The sequence below is a fragment of the Hipposideros armiger genome, unplaced genomic scaffold (genome assembly GCF_001890085.2).
Source record: "Hipposideros armiger isolate ML-2016 unplaced genomic scaffold, ASM189008v1 scaffold_70, whole genome shotgun sequence".
NCBI lineage: Eukaryota > Metazoa > Chordata > Mammalia > Chiroptera > Hipposideridae > Hipposideros > Hipposideros armiger.
The window spans coordinates 1,833,796-1,850,031 of record NW_017731420.1 but is presented as its reverse complement, the minus strand read 5'-3'; the positions used below and the strand labels follow the sequence as shown (position 1 = coordinate 1,850,031).

The following is a 16,236-nucleotide window of genomic DNA, read 5'->3' as shown; positions in this document are numbered from 1 at the left end:
AAGCTCTGAGCAGCAGGGCCCCAGTTCGGATCCCACATGAGCCAGTGACGCTGCGCCCTCTACAGCTAAGATGGTGAACAACAGCTTGACCTGGAGTTGGGCTGCCGTGAGTCACCAGTGATGGCGTAGGCTGCAGTGGGGCTGCCGTGGGCTGCTGTAAGCTACTGTGAATGGTTGGCACCCAGCATTAGCGGCTGGCAGCTGGCGTGAGCTGCCGTGAGCAGCCGTCCAATGGCCAGTGAGTGACTGCCTCACCCGGGAAGAGCGCAATGATCACAATACCAACATGGGCCAGTGAAGCGATGTCCTCCACAACTAGACTGAAGAACCAAAGGACAGCAACTTGTCTGTTCTCCTTCTCCGATTCCCCAATGCTGTTCTTTCCCTCAACTCCCCAATAAAATCTTTAAAAACAAAGAAGTTCTGAGGGGCTATGTAATCAGAAATTTTACAATTTCTGGGGTTACCCAATTAATAAAAATAAGCCAGTTTAATTTTCAGGTTACCCAATTAATAAAAACAAGCCAGTTTAATTTATAGGTTAATTTAATACACCAGGGATTGTTCGCAAGGAGGTAATTAGTAAAAAAAAAATTTAGAAAGTTCCACAACCATCATATTATTCTAAGTAGAATTAGAAATGTTCAGTAGCAAAATATCTTCTGGCACCTTTTCCAGCTATAGTAATTAATCTAGTCTAAAGCCAGGGAGATTACTGAGGCCTGTAGAGAGAGTTCTGAAGCATACAAAGCATCAGCAATAACATCACTGTAACACGACTTACAAGTGTTCAGTTCAAATGTAAGGAGGGCTATGAAATGGTGTACCTTACTCCAGCCTCTTCAAGGTAAAGCAAATGGTGTCAAAAGACTGTCAATAATCAACTAGGTCAAAACCAACAAAAAGCCTACAAACCTTTGGCACAAAAAAACAAGTGTATACCAATGTCACCTTCACCTCAGAAAAAAAGAAGTGATGGATAAATAAAATCAAAAGAGAAGTCACTGATAAACAACTCCTAACTATAAAAAGGCAGCAATGCACTTTGGCCACAGAGCTAACATGTAATGATCATTGTTTTTTCCTTCATTAAATATTTATCAAGGAACTTTTATGTATAAGTCACCACTGTTCCAGGTAAATAAAATGTCAGATAATAGAAGAGATGGTCTCTCCAAGTTACAAAATTCTGTTATTGTGATTCTGTTAGTGAATTTTATAGTTTTCGGAAACTCAAAACAATATAGTGTCTTTCCTCTGTTTATCAAGAAGCAAGGGGAACAAAGAGACTATGAGTGGGAAATCAGAGGCAAGTTTTCACCTGGAGGGGATGTAAAAAAGAAACTTAGGAAACAACCTGCTGCAAAAGAGATCAAAATTTGAATGAAGAACATTTGTAAAGGCTCTGGACTCAATCTGTTCTGAATTTATGCAGTAAATGCCCATGCATATACAGTCTGAATATTTTATAGCACTAAAGAATACTGAGGGGCTGGCCAAGTGGCATGTTGGTTAAGGGCTGGCTTGGGACACCAGCTCTGAGCCAGAGGGCCCCAGTTCGGATCCCACATGAGGGCCAGTGACACTGCCCTCTACAGCTAAGATGCTGAACAACAGCTCAACCTGGAGCTGGGATGCCGTGAGTCACCGGCGATGGTGTAGGCTGCAGCCCCTGCTGCAGTGGGTTGCCATGGGCTACCATGTATAGCCAGCAGCCAGCGTGAGTGGCCACCAGCTGCCAGCATGAGTGGCCAGCAGCTGCCGTGAGCGGCCATCCAGAAGCCGGCGACTGATCTGCCTCGCCCCAGAAGAGCGCAATGATGGTGCCAACTTGGGCCAGTGAAGCAACGTCCTCCACAACTAGACTGAAGAACAAAAGGACAGCAACTTGTCTGTTCCCCTTCCCCCAATTCCCCAGCACTGTTCCCATCCCCCAATTCCCCAATAAAAATCTTTAAAAAAAAAAAAGAATACTTAAAGTGTATATTCTACAAAGGGCTACAACGAATTAATAGCAATAAGAACAAGCCACATTTTAATTTACAGGTTAATTTAATACAGGTTAATTGAGATTTACAGGTTAATTGAAATTTTGGCTCTGTCAATCCCATTAGAAATTACCTGGTGGTAAATCAGGATCTGTGGGAGCAGCCTGCTGAATTCTTCGAGGTTTTACTGATGATTTTGTGTTCTCAGTAGTACTACGGTTGGTAGAATTAGACCCACAGCTCTCATGGTCATCCTATATTTATTTTAAAGAAAGAGGCAAATAAGAACAGTAACCTCCTTTAGAAAACAAAACTTTTTATTCAACAGCATACAAAGAGAATGATACAATAATAAAAATGAATCTTTTACAAGATAGCATGGCTTCAGATGCTAGTGATATATTAGCAAAAGGAAAACTTTGTTTGAAACTTCAATACAACCAAAAAGCAGAAGATCTGCTATCATAAATAACAAAAAAAAATTTTGCATGAACTTATACTCATTTTAAGTTAATGCAAAACAAACTTCAGTGTTGTATTCTACAAAACAACTTCACTACTCAATCTTTATAATGACATCTTCTGTTAATTTGGGGGGATGTTATAGTCTCTAAATACTAAAAGACTACTACTGTGAATAAAATCTTACTATAATTACTTTTAGTTCAACTTACATCTTAAAAATGTCTGCAGTCATACACTTCTGCAGAATGTTAACATTAAAAGCAGACTATTAATTTTTCAAACATATGGTTGTCTCAAAAGCCCAGAAGTAAAACATGTTCATTAAAGAGATGTGAAAAAGTTCCAAGTGAACTGCCAAAACTAGCATAATTATGAAAATATTTAACACTAAAACCATCTGAAATCACATACTGTATATAGATTACAGTGATGTCATAATAAACATTGCAGCCAAAATGCACTAAAACTACTGCAGTCCAATAAATCTGGCATGCATAAGATGACAAACATTTCAAAGCAAAAAAAAGAAAAAGTTATTTTTATTTTATTTTTAAAAAATTATTAGCAGCAAAAAAGGGTAAAGTACATAGGCTAAATATGAGTTTTCAAATAGTTTTAAAAAGACAAATAGTGAATAAAGCTTCCCTACAAACTACATGTTTTTATTATTCAAAAGAAAAACAAACTAAATAATTTTGTTTAAACAAAATTATAATAAACCTGAAATCTTAGTGTGCTTTAAAAATGAGCATTAATAGTGGTACTCATAAGAACATATACTATGAAACAAACATTACCAAATGTGTAAACACTTCTTTCTTAACTGTGGTTAGGAAATTATGGTTGCATATACAGTATAATTAGAAAATAATCCTTTTGATAATTTGAACTTGTTTTCATTTCAATTACATTTTAATTGTATCAATTACAAGTTAGCTTCCATTCAAACCTGACCCAACTAAATTAAATAAAAAATAAAGCAAAACAAGAATGACAACATTTACTATTAAAACTGGAATTACTTCCATCATTAGTTTGAGTTCATCTGCTTTTAACCAGTTTGCATCACTTTAGACTATTCCACATTTTACTTTATTGAAAGTCTCTGATTCTAATAAAAGAAACTCTGTTCTCAAATATACTAGCTCAAATGTTTTGAGATAATTTTTAACCCCAAACACATTACAGTTAATATCTTTCTTATTTAGGTTGCAATTTTTCCAAAATGTCTGGTAAGTATATTTCATGGCAAAAGAATGTTTTCTCTTGGGGACCACATAGCTATTTCTGAAAATACTGCCCTTTGCTCCTCATGAAACAAGCAAAAATGTCATTTCCTTACAAAAGTTCCTAAGAGAGGGAAAATGTGGCAAACACTGTATGTAAATAGATCCATTACTTTCATACTGACAGATCATGGGATCATGTATCATACTTTTCACCTTAGCCTTCATAGGGTCAGTCAATTCAAACTCGAAAACCACCAACTCCCGGATTCACAGTGGTATGAATAAGATTGAGAACAAAACTTAAAACAGGTAAATGAATCATCCCAAGTCCTTGATTAAAAAGAGGTTAAAATGCAAAAGAGGTTAAAAAGAAGTTGAAGGTGGAACTAAGAAGCAATGTGCTTTATGCTCTTCAGCCTAAAACAGAAAAGGACTAAGGCTCACCTGGCAGCTCTAGTCACCAAAAGCTCCTGAAACAGAGTGTGAGGGCCTAGGAAATGAACTGCTACAAAGCTCTTGGGGACATTCACCTCTATCCTCTCCAGTAGCAAGTGCAACAGCAATTGTCAGATGCAATAAGAAAATGTGTAAGATTAACACTGTAGTTCAGGGAATCAGAGCCAAATAAAGTCACCAAAACAGAGGTACACACTTGGAGAACACAAGAGAGAGCCAGGGAAAACACATTTTCTTGCTTTCATGATAAAAATGGGAATCCCTGGCTCACCTCTACCCTCACAGCAATATTAATAAACTTAATTTTAGTCATTAAGAAAATGCCAAGTACACTTAAGGAGGAACGTGTATGAGCCAATCTCTTAACACATCAACTTTAGCCCACAGAACCTGCTTCCATCTTCTCACTCACCAAGGGTGAGGATAAGGGTTATGATAGCCTGGAGAAGAAGAGAAGAGAGTGGACACTCCCTTGCATTCTTTAACTTGATCCTCCCAAAAGGACGATTAGCTAACCAGACAGGCTAACCTACATTTTAATAATGAAAAAGATCACTGTACTAACTGTAAACACCTGTGTAGTGGGGCCACTCTTCTATCTCTGAGATCCCTGCTACTTAGTAACAGGACCAGAGCCATTTTCCCCAGATGATGCAATCATTGGCCATCTCTCCTCTGGCTTCTTGTTACACACATCTGACCCAGGATCCTGCTCCAGGCAGAGTATAATCAAACTATGCCAGTTAATAGCAATACATTAGGGAAAATTTGTTCTTTATTATTGCCTATGACATCCCTTTCTTCCATATCAGTAGCTGTACATCATATTGTTAACCTCTCCTCTTCCCCTCTTCTTAAACTATTGAATTGAAGTGATCAGATCCACTCTTAGATTTGGAAGGTGAAACAGGCCGAAATTAAGAAAGAACAAAAATATACATTGAGGCATTCTGGCCTAAGCCACATTCTACCATCTGATTTTTAGCATGATTCACCAGGGGCAATTGGGTGCTTGAACAGACTAATAAAACTGTACTTTCTCTTCTTATACATAACTTCCCTCAACAAGGAATACCTGATCAAAGAAAAGTATGTGTTAGGCACTTTGAAAGAAAATAAGTAGTATAAATAGGTGGTGCCCTTATCCAGGTAATTCAGTATCTACTTGAGGAATGATACTTATATGCACAAAAAGATTAAGAGCAATTTAAGTTAGTCAACAATTATATATGTCACAAAGAAACAACAGTGACCTCTATTGAGCACTTATCTGTGCAGGCCTCAGTAATGTTAAGGATGAGGAAATCAGGGCTTAACAGTTTCCAAAGCCAAAAAGACAAGAAATGAGAGACATGGGGTGAACACCAGATTTGTCTGACCAAAAAGTTCTTCCTGTAACCACTAAATGTGAAAGAAAGATGCGAAAGCAGGGTGAAAGGGACAGAAGACAAGGAGGGAGAAAGAAGAGACAAAAGAACACAATCTTTTTATTTATGACACTTCCAACAATGTGACTGCTAACAATCACATTACATTCATATCTCTTAATCCTCTTAACAGCCCTATGAATTAGACACTATTCCGCATTTAAAGATGAGGAAACTAAGGCATAAAGAGATTAAGTCAACAGTTCAAAATCACACTGTTATTAAAAGGCATAATTCTCACCAGTTTCTCTATTGCCATCCCTATGAGAAAAGCCCACCTAAACGGTACAGTACTAAGCACCACGTATTCTGAGAAGGAAGCGATCACAGCGAGCTTGAGCCGCAAAGAAACCATCTCAAAGAACATGAGGTTTGAAAAGACTGCCCTGAAAAAAAAAAAGGGGGGGGGGGAGTTTGAACAAAGAAAGGTAGGAAGGAAGAAAGCATGTGTCTTATTGAAAAGAGATAAGTGGTCCAACTTAGGTAAAATTAGAGAGCAATGAAATATTAGGCAGTAAAAAGAGCCTAGAGCAAATGGTCTCTGCCATTTCCTCTATATCATTCCAAGATTTAGCCTTTATTCTACATATTGGCGAGCAAAAGAAACTTATAAGTGGCAGACTAACAAGATGAAGTACTTCATTCAGGAAAAAGAATCTTTTGGTTGTGACAGAAAGCAAAAGCAGAGATACCAACAACTGACAGATTATTATAAAAGTTTAGAAACTAAATGATGAGGAAAGTATCTATGAGAATTTTTTTAAATGCTAGGACCTCAAATTCAACATGTTTAAAACAAAACTCATTAACTCTGCAACTGACGCTGTTCCTTTCCCTTACCCCCATTCCCCGAATAAATCCTGTCCTTCACATCCCAATTCAGTCTATGAAACAACCATCTTCTCAGTGTCCTAAGAAAATAAAAATGCTCTTTTATATCTGCTGTAACTTTGCAAAACAATGCTAATGAGCTTTGAAAAGTTCAGGGTAAAAAGAGAGACGCTTGAGCATGAATCATATAAGAAACTAGCTAAGAAATAACCAACTGATTTTTTTCAATCTGATTTTTCAAGTAAAATAGTGGATTCAAATTTGGATATGTGGTATATCATACCAATATATATGGCCACAAGGGAACAGAATATGTACTAGTAACGATCAAAATAGCAATCAGTTAAAGATATGGGACTCGTCCAAATAGAAGTGATAATTGAAGTCACTACACTTCCAATAAAAAGAAACAAAAGGATTTATGCTTCTGAAAATATGGCAGACTAGGTAACTGGAAACATCGGGTGAGGGTGATGCTAACAATAAAGTAAAAAAAGAAAATTTGACTAGGCTCAAAGCAATGAGTCAGACTGAAGAAGAGACACGTCTATGCTCCAGTTGCAAAAGCTGGCAGAGGCAGGTAAGAAATAAAGACTCAAAATACTCCATGTAAGGCAGAAGACCATTACAAGGCTCAACACTTGAAATCAGTAATGTAGTAAAACCCCCAATTCTTGAAAGGAGGCCAAAAAGAGCTCCTGCCAATTGCTGCCTGGACTATCACGAAGCTGCGTGGCAAGAGAGTCGGAAGCAAATCTTGCAAATAAATATTGACACAAGTAACTCTATATAATCCCGTATCAACACTGCAGGAGGCCTGAACTGCCAAAATAAGAACTGGTTCTAGACAGAGACCAGAGGAAGTAACTGTAAGACTACTTGACAAGAAGAGATGAGCAAAAGAAGGGCCTGAGAGAGAAAAGATGGTGAAATAAACAGTGACCCTCCTATTCAAAATACCTGACAAACCACTATTCTAAAGCACATAAAGAAATTTAATGCCAGGATAGCCAAAGAAGTTAATGAAATTCAGTCACAATAAAACTCATCTTCTAGAACAGCCTTAAAAGATTTTACAATAAATGTATTAGGATTCTCACAGAGAGATATGAATGAATAATATCTATATATGCACATATGACATGTAAAGAAAGTAGGGATTGCCCCTCCTACAGCATTATAATTTATTATAGAACTATAGTAATTTAAACAAATAAACCAATGGAACAGCAGAGAACCTAAAAACAGACACAGATATGTATAAGAATACTTGAAATATGACAGATGTGGAATTATGAATCATTGGGGAAGAGAGACCATTCAAACGTTACAGGGAGAACTGGTTAGCCATATTATCTGCCTCACACTACACATGAAAACAAACACACACACAGACACATACATACACACACATACATAGTCTAATAATTTAATTTCTAATCATTCATTATTAACGTTTTCTTCATGTCTCTAAAATAAAGAAAATGATTCCATTTATGTAAGGGCTAGAATTATTTGAGTATTACTTAATCAAGACATTTTATCTGATCATTTAAAATTAAATAATACTTTACTTTTCCAAATTATTTATTTCTACATCAGATATTACACACACACACACACACACACACACACACACACACAAACTATGCTGTTTACACTGAAAATGTCTACTCAACATAAATGACTAAAGGCTCTAAATTTTTAGCAATCACCCACATGCAAATTCCTATCACAATAATCAATCTAGAAAAAACAATATATTTTTTATTATTTTATGCTTTTAATATTAATGGAATTAAATGTCAATCATTTTAAAATTGTATTACAACAGCCATAGGCAAAGTTTTTCAGTAAAAGGCCAGACAATAAATATTTAAGGCTTATAAGCCATATAGGCTCTGTCTCAACTACTCAGTTCTGCCACTGCCCGTTAAAACGTTAGGTAGAAGTTAGAAAATGTAGAAAGAGGGGTGGGAGGGGGTCCATAGTGCCTACAGAAAAAGCTCATAACTAGCTTTGATTAACTGCTTCCAGCCACTTATCTGTTTTTACAACAACAGAAGAGGAGAGGTGGTCTGGAGCAAGATAAGGATCTGAGTCAGCTGACCTCCACCCATCTTAGGAGGTTACAGCCTCCCATGGAAGGGCATGTACCACCTTTTAACGCCAAATCAATATGTAACTCCCTCACCCCACCCAGCAAACTATAAGTTCTGGAGACAAGAGCTCTATGGCCCTTTTTTGTGTGCCAGCTCTCTAACTCACGCGTTCTCTCCTTCTCTCTCCCTCTCCCCCAACCCTCTCTCTTTCTCTCTCACTCATCTGATTAGGCCTGTTCTCTTCCCTGAGAACCTATCACTAATACTGGGGACCTAGGCTTCTCTCCCTCCCTCTCCCCTTCCTCCTCGCCCCTCTCCCCTCTCCCTCTCTCCCCCACTTCAGCTAGGCCCCTTCTCTTTCCTGAGACTGTATCACTCATAAACCCTGCTTGCATATTAATCAGCTTGCTGAACTTCCATTCTTCACTGCCTGGGCAAGAACTGAGACTCCCATAACAGAAACATGAAAACAGCCACAGACAATATGCACTCAACAAGTAAGAGTGGCTGTTTCGAAAAACCTTTTATTTACAAAGACAAGCAGTAGGCCCATCAGCCACTGTTTGATGATGCCTGCTTTAAACCATATATTTTAATTAAAATGTACAAGATAAACAATAATTCAATCTGTATTTGCTTTGTAACCCAGTGTTTCCATCATTTAACACAAGAAAAATCAGGGACAAATATCTCTAAATTATGCAGGAATCTATAAGACAGCTAGAGGGCGGGGGTGAAAAGCATAAATTTTTTGCTTGGCAAAAGTCATCCCAAGAAGACAAGGTATTTCTAGTTATCCCTTTCATTAACAACTTCTAATAAAACAGTAAAGGTTTAACAAGAGAAAGGAAAGTGTAAGAACACAGATCGAAGAAAATTCTAGAGGCCCAAAGGAAAACAAAACTATAAACATTTCTGGAAAGAAATTATATAATGCTGCATATTATCAAAACAGCATATTCTAAACATACAAAAGTTAAAATTTGGCCAACATGATAAAGAAAATAAGATTTAAAAGTAACTTGGGAAAAAGATATATAAATATGTTGGTGGGGGGTGGTACTGAGAACATCTTCTAATCATATATAAATCCAAAAAGAAGAGAAACTCAAGAAGCATTCAGTATATAAGAAAAGAATGCATTTCAGATAATTTTTCAGTAAAGCACATTAGAATTTTCTCAATAGTACCATTTCTCAATAGTACTACTGAAGCTAATTGAGATTTTAAAGAATTTTACACACTTTAAGGAATAGAAATAAAGATTAAAAGGGTTAAATTATACACTATATTAGAAAATATAAACTTTATAAGTTCTTAAGTACTCAGATTACAATGATTCATTTCACTTTAGCTATGTATGAAGGAGACATTGGCTTCTAAAGAAGAGCTATCATATGAGTGTACTGCTAAAAATAGAAATATAAAAGGAAATATCTTACTTTTTCTGTTTAAATAAAAAACACTTGTTTATAGTTGAAATCTCCTAACATCTACTCCATACTTCAGTGCCCACCTAATTCACAGATACTTTAAACAATGGTTAAGAAAATTTCTGACTACCTTTAACTGTTAAAAGAGAACACAGTCACGTGCCTCTTCATGACAGGGATGCATTCTGAGAAATACATTGTTAGGCAATTTTGTCATGCAAACATCATGGAGCACACTTATACAAACCTAGATGGTATAGCCAACTACACACCCAGGCTATACAGCATAACACAGAATACTTTTGTAGCTAACATTTTTTTTTATAAGTAGAAAGAGTACAATCTAAAATAATAAAATGTATAGTACAATAAACATATAAACCAGTACCACAGTCGTTTATTATCAAGTATTATATACTGTACATCATATGTGCTATATATGACTGGTAGGCAGGTTTTTTTACACCAGCATCACCACAAACACATGAGTAATGTATTTCGCTATGATATAACCAGGCAAAAGGAAGTTTTTCAGCTCCATATAATCTTATGGGACCACCATACTATATGCAGTCAGTCACTGGCCAAAACATCATTATGCAGTACATGACTACAATACATTCTTATTAAAAAATTAAAACATAAAGATACTGAACTTATTTTTCACAGCACATATTATTAAACAGTTTAATTCTGTCTTTTTTGAAAATGAGAAAAGTATAATAATTTATTTTGTTTCTTAAAATAGTCTACCAAATCTTTTATTGGCTTTTCTTTTTGATACATATGAAAATCCCCTAAATAACATTTTCCCCCTTTTTTGGCATTGCCACACACATTGTAAATATTAGAATATTTTATTTATAGATAACAATGCTATTTCCTATCTTCCCTATAAAACAAATACAATTCAGAAGCAAATAATAGTTCTACTAAATTGAGAATGAGATCTAATCTGGGGAGATGTTTGCATTTAGACTAGTTAAAGCAAACAATAAGACATGCCAGGAGACGCTGAATTCTTTCTGAAGTCTAGGCTCACAACTAAAGAGAGCTGATCATCACTCTTTGTATGCAGATGCACAAAATAACTATTAACACCAAATGAGATTCATTTCTTAACATTATTCCATCTTTGGACAATGTGGGAAAATTTAATTCTTCACCAAAAAGATAATAAATCTGAATATTACAGTATTTATAATCATCTCAAACTAAAAACCAAAAATTAAGTTATACTAGCAACACTAACAAATCACTACAGAAGTTTGAAAGAGTAGGTCTATTAGAGTGATGAGTGAAGAAGCCAGATTACAGTGGGTTAAAAAATAAGTGGATGTTGAGTAAATTGAGAAAGAAAAAGACTCCATTAAGTCTAGACATAAATAAGGGACTGAAGCTAGTAAAGTAGAATGAAGGTGGTACATGGTAAAGACAGGACCTACTACATTCAGATTCTGTGCATGGTACAATGCAGTAGATAAAAGTTGGTAACAATGGAAAACGGAAAATCCTTGACTTCAGAATATTATTTATAAAGGAATATTTTTAAGTGAATAAATATGTCTTATACTATAAAATATTCTGAGTAATTATTACGGTACAAACAATTCAAGAAGCTTTATATTGTTCATAATCATCACAAACATCCTATTCGATACTGTCTCATTTAGCAAATGAGGAAAATAAAGTTCATGGGGATAAACAACTTATCTAAAGTGAAAATTTTTAACAAATAATATTAGAGAGTTTGTTAACAAAGTGTTGAAAGAGTTCAGAAAAGGAAGTATAAAAATAAATAAAGGAAACCTGATTTATAAAGGAGTCAAGGGGCAGGCCAAGTGGCATAGTTGGTTAAGAGTTGGCGTGGGAGCACGAGTTCTGAGCAGCAGGGCTGCTGGTTCGGTTCCCACATGGGCCAGTGATGCTAAGATAGTGAACAACACCTCAACCTGGAGCTGGGCTGCCGTGAGTCACCGGTGACGGCGTAGGCTGCAGTGGGCTGCCATAAGCCACCGTGAGCGGCCAGCAGCCAGAGTGAGCTGCAGTGAGCCGCCATGAGCGGCCGTCCAATGGCCGGCAACCAATCTGCCTCAGCCAGAAGAGTGCAATGATCATAATACCAACATGGGCCAGTGAAGTGACATCCTCCACAACTAGATGAAGAACAAAAGGACAGCAACTTGTCTGTTTCCCCTTCCCGGATTCCCAAAAAAAAATTTTAAAAGGAAAAAAAAAAAAAAAAAAGGAGTTAAGAATCCCTGAAGGAAGAGGTTCCAGGGACGTACCACTCCTTGCAACCTACACAGCCGACAGGAAGAAGGAAAATAAGAATTATTTTGACAAGGGAGGGCATTTTTCACATAGCAATTTCATCTTCTGCATTTAAGAAAACGAAGATCCCTCCCTGCCCCATCAACAATGCAACCACCACCACTTGCAGCCAATGAGAAACTGCCATGACCTCGAACTCATTCTTCTCCAGTGAACTTCTGTCCAAAACAACCCTCTCCAATTTCCTTCTAAAAACCTAATACAAGCTAACCTTCCCTTTGTCTCCTTGGACTTGCATATGGTTAGGCATAACTTGCTTGTTCCAAATTGTAATTCTCTGCTATTCCCAAATAAACTCATTTTGCTGGTAAAATAACTGGCTATTTTATTTTTGAGGTAGACAGAAGCAATTACTTTAAGTTATTTCTATTACTCTCACTAACATCCTTTCATCTTCTAACAGTTGGCCTTCTTTCTCTCATTCCAACTCCTGCTATTTCTTTTGAATACAAAGTAGATACAGCTGCTATGAGAAAAGCCCTAGCAATAAGCAGACAAGTAGAAATTATCCCAAAGTTTAAATCCAGAAATCAGAATTTTTAAGCCAAGAAAGCAGCAAAGATTTTTTCAAACAAACAAAAGCTGAAAAAAAATTGTAGCATGAAATGGACTACAAAAAATATTAAAGGAAGTTCTTCAAGCTGAAGTAAAATGATGCTAAATGAAAACTTTGATCAGCATAAAAGAATGGAGACTGCCAAAAATAACTATGCAGGTAAATACAAAGACACTTTCTGGTAGAAAGTGACTGTTCAAAGCAGTAACAAAAATAACAACAACAACAATATATTGGGTTTGTAACATGTACAGAACTAAGGATTATAACAACAGCACAAATGATGGCAGGGGATAAGAAGAAACATATTGTTATAAGCATACTAAAGGACAATACATTATCCATGAAGTGGTATGTTAGTTGAAATTAGATGAAGTTAAGTAAAACATGCATACTGTCAACCTAAAACAACCACTAAAAAATTAAATAAAAAGATATAGGAAATAAATCAATAATGAAGATAAAATGGACTGGTAAAATATACTCAACTAATCCAAAATAAGCCAGAAAAAGAAGAAAAAAGGGACAAAAATTAGACAGAACAAATAAAAAACAAAAAGACATCAGACTTAAACCTAACCATATTAAAAACTACATAAAATGTAACTAATCTAAAACACTGCAATTAATAGACAGAAATTGTCAAACTAGTTAAACCCAACTACAACCTGTCTATAAAAAACTTGGCTCAGATGTGGACTCAGTACAGTTTCTAAATACTAGACATCCAAGCTTCAAAAAGAAAATCTTGGCAAAATGACCATGTTCAAGACAAAATAAAATTAGTAGCATCTAATCATCAAAACAAAAATCAGAGAACCACTGCATTTTATGGATAGAAAGAAAACCTATAGAACTTGGGAACCAAACAGAAATAAACACCAGAAACTGCAGTCTGCGCTCTTCATTATCTTTAATCCCAGGTAACACACTAGGATGGTTCAAGGCTAAAGAGGAAAAAAGAATTTGTAACTTACCAGCAAGCTGCAAAGTCTCAAATCAGCATTTTTTGTTCTCTTTGCAGCATTTAGACATATAAATTATGGTGTCCATAATGTTGAACACTATAATTAAGGTTGTGCAGGCTCTTATACTACAATCCCCTATTTTAAATCATTCATAACATTCTTAGAAAGTCCTTCATGAAACAGAATTCCTTACTTGTCTCAATCTAAATGTGACTTTTCATCTTCATAAAATAGAAGAGCTATGGGAGAATAAAATCACCCAAGCTCAAAAAAGAAAAATCTTTCTAAGGATAAAACAAGTACAATGGAACCCCTCAGAAACATCCATAAAGAATTGAAACTTTCTCAGTAAGTAAAAAAAAAAATTTTTATTTAACCAAACATCTACTTTATGACAAGCTTGATTTTCATGAGGCTTAAATTCAAGCTTATATATAATATAATGAAAGATTCTATGATTTAAATCAATATATGTATTTTTTAAAGAAACAGGTCTTTGTAACAATGTTACCTTCCAAACAGATAACTAAAAAAGAGTTTTCTTTCTACTACTTCTGATTTCTGGAAATCTGCAGACACAGGTAGAAGTTCAAGAAATAATATCTTCTGTTCTCAAACCTTTAAAGCACATAATAGAGTTTGAAAAAAAATTACGTTAATTTTCATCCATCTACAAATTATCTGTTTGTGGTTTGGGTTTTTTATTTCCTTTTCAATAATGTTTTTAAATCGCTGAAGTTATTTCAGCTCAAAAACAAAGTTAAATCTAAAACAAAATATTTTATCCCCTGATGGTTCTAACACTACAAATTTTCTATGTTAAAATTAAAATCATAAACCACTAAAGACATATCAATTTTTCCTTAAAACATTCAAAAGGAAAGAAAGGTTCTGTCTCTCTCATTAGCCACTATATCGTCTGTATTTAGTACAGCACTCAATAAAGATTAGCTGAATAAACTTTCAACTTTTCCTGCAAATAATTTAAGTACTAAAATGATAATTTTGTACATGGCTTACCCACAATGAATGATGCCCACTTAATATACTAATCTTCAGTGACATCTAATTACTAATTATGTTAGTATAGGACGTTTGACAGACAAGTCTTTAATCTCTAAAAAGAATCTAAATTAACAGCACCATAATCCACCCCAATCATCCGAAACCAAAATTTCAGAAGTCATCTTAGAACTTCAAATTTCTCTCTACATTTTCCTCCAAAATCTGTCCCCAGTTCTCTATGCCCACAGCCAATTACTTAGTTCCATCTAGTCCCATCATTTTTCTCCTAGAATATGGCAAAATGAACCTAATTATCTGAAATCACCTCCTCCAATCTATTCCTCCACTGTGAAAAACCAACTTCCTAAAATTCAATCAAATTGCTTACTAGCTTAAAATAATTCAGTACCTCCAGTAGTTCTCAAGTGTTTTGATCTCAGAAACTTTTACCCTTTTAAAAATTGCTGAGAGCCCCAAATACCTTTTCTGTATGTGGATTATACTACCCATATTTACCATATGAGAAATGAAAAATGAGAAAAAGTTTAAATATACATTATAAATGTATATACCAGGGTGCCAAAAAAATATATACACATTTTAAGAGATGTTATCTATGTATTACTTTTCGAAGTTGAATTAAATTACGATAGCAATGTGTAATTGCAGAAGTCAAATGTGACTTGTATTCATCTTTTATTATCGGCATATTTTTTATTAGTTTCAGATGTACAAAACAATGTAATATTTTAAACATTTATACCCCTCACATAGCGATAATCCCCGTCTCCCAATCTACTACCCCATGATGTCGTATATAGCTGTTACAATTCCATTGACTCTATTCCCTATGCTGTACTCCACATCCTGTGACTATGTATATGTATTAAATTATAGTTGACATTCAGTATTATTCAGCTTCAGCTTCAGGTGTACACTGCAGTGGTCAGGCATCTACACCGTCCACGAAGTGATCTCCCTAATAAGACAAGTGCCCATCTGATACCCAATAAAATCTTTACATTATTGATTATATTCCCCAAACTGTTTTACATATCCCCGTGGCAATCTTGTGGTTACCAATTTGTGCTGTCTAATCCCCTCACCTTCTGCCTCATCCCCAACCCCCTCCCATTTAGCAACTCTCAGTGTTTTCTCTGTATCTCTGAGACTGTTTCTGATTAGTTTGCTCATTTATTCTATTCTTTAGAGTCTATTCTATTCTTTTTTTTTTTAAGATTTTACTGGGGAATTGGGGGAGGGGAACAGTGTTGGGGAATTGGGGAAGGGGACCAGCCAAGTTGTTATTCTTCAATCTTCATTGTGGAGGGCGCCAGTTGCCATCTGGCTTCCCAACGGCAGCTCATGGCCTCTAAGTTCAAGGTGCTGTGTTCAATCTTAGCTGCGGGTGAGCGTAGCCACCATCCCATTCGAGAGTCAAA

General features: G+C 35.7%; 1 protein-coding gene across 6 annotated transcripts in view; it reads right to left on the bottom strand.

The window, feature by feature from the left end:
• The window catches only part of VPS13B (vacuolar protein sorting 13 homolog B), an 810,211-nt gene that overhangs the window by 765,759 nt on the left and 28,216 nt on the right, over nt 1-16,236 (bottom strand). For all 6 annotated transcript variants that reach the window (XM_019642540.1, XM_019642536.1, XM_019642534.1 and 3 more), the window contains exon 4: nt 2,122-2,242. In XM_019642540.1, the coding sequence (XP_019498085.1) occupies nt 2,122-2,242 (121 nt within the window). The remainder of the gene's footprint in view (nt 1-2,121; nt 2,243-16,236) is intronic.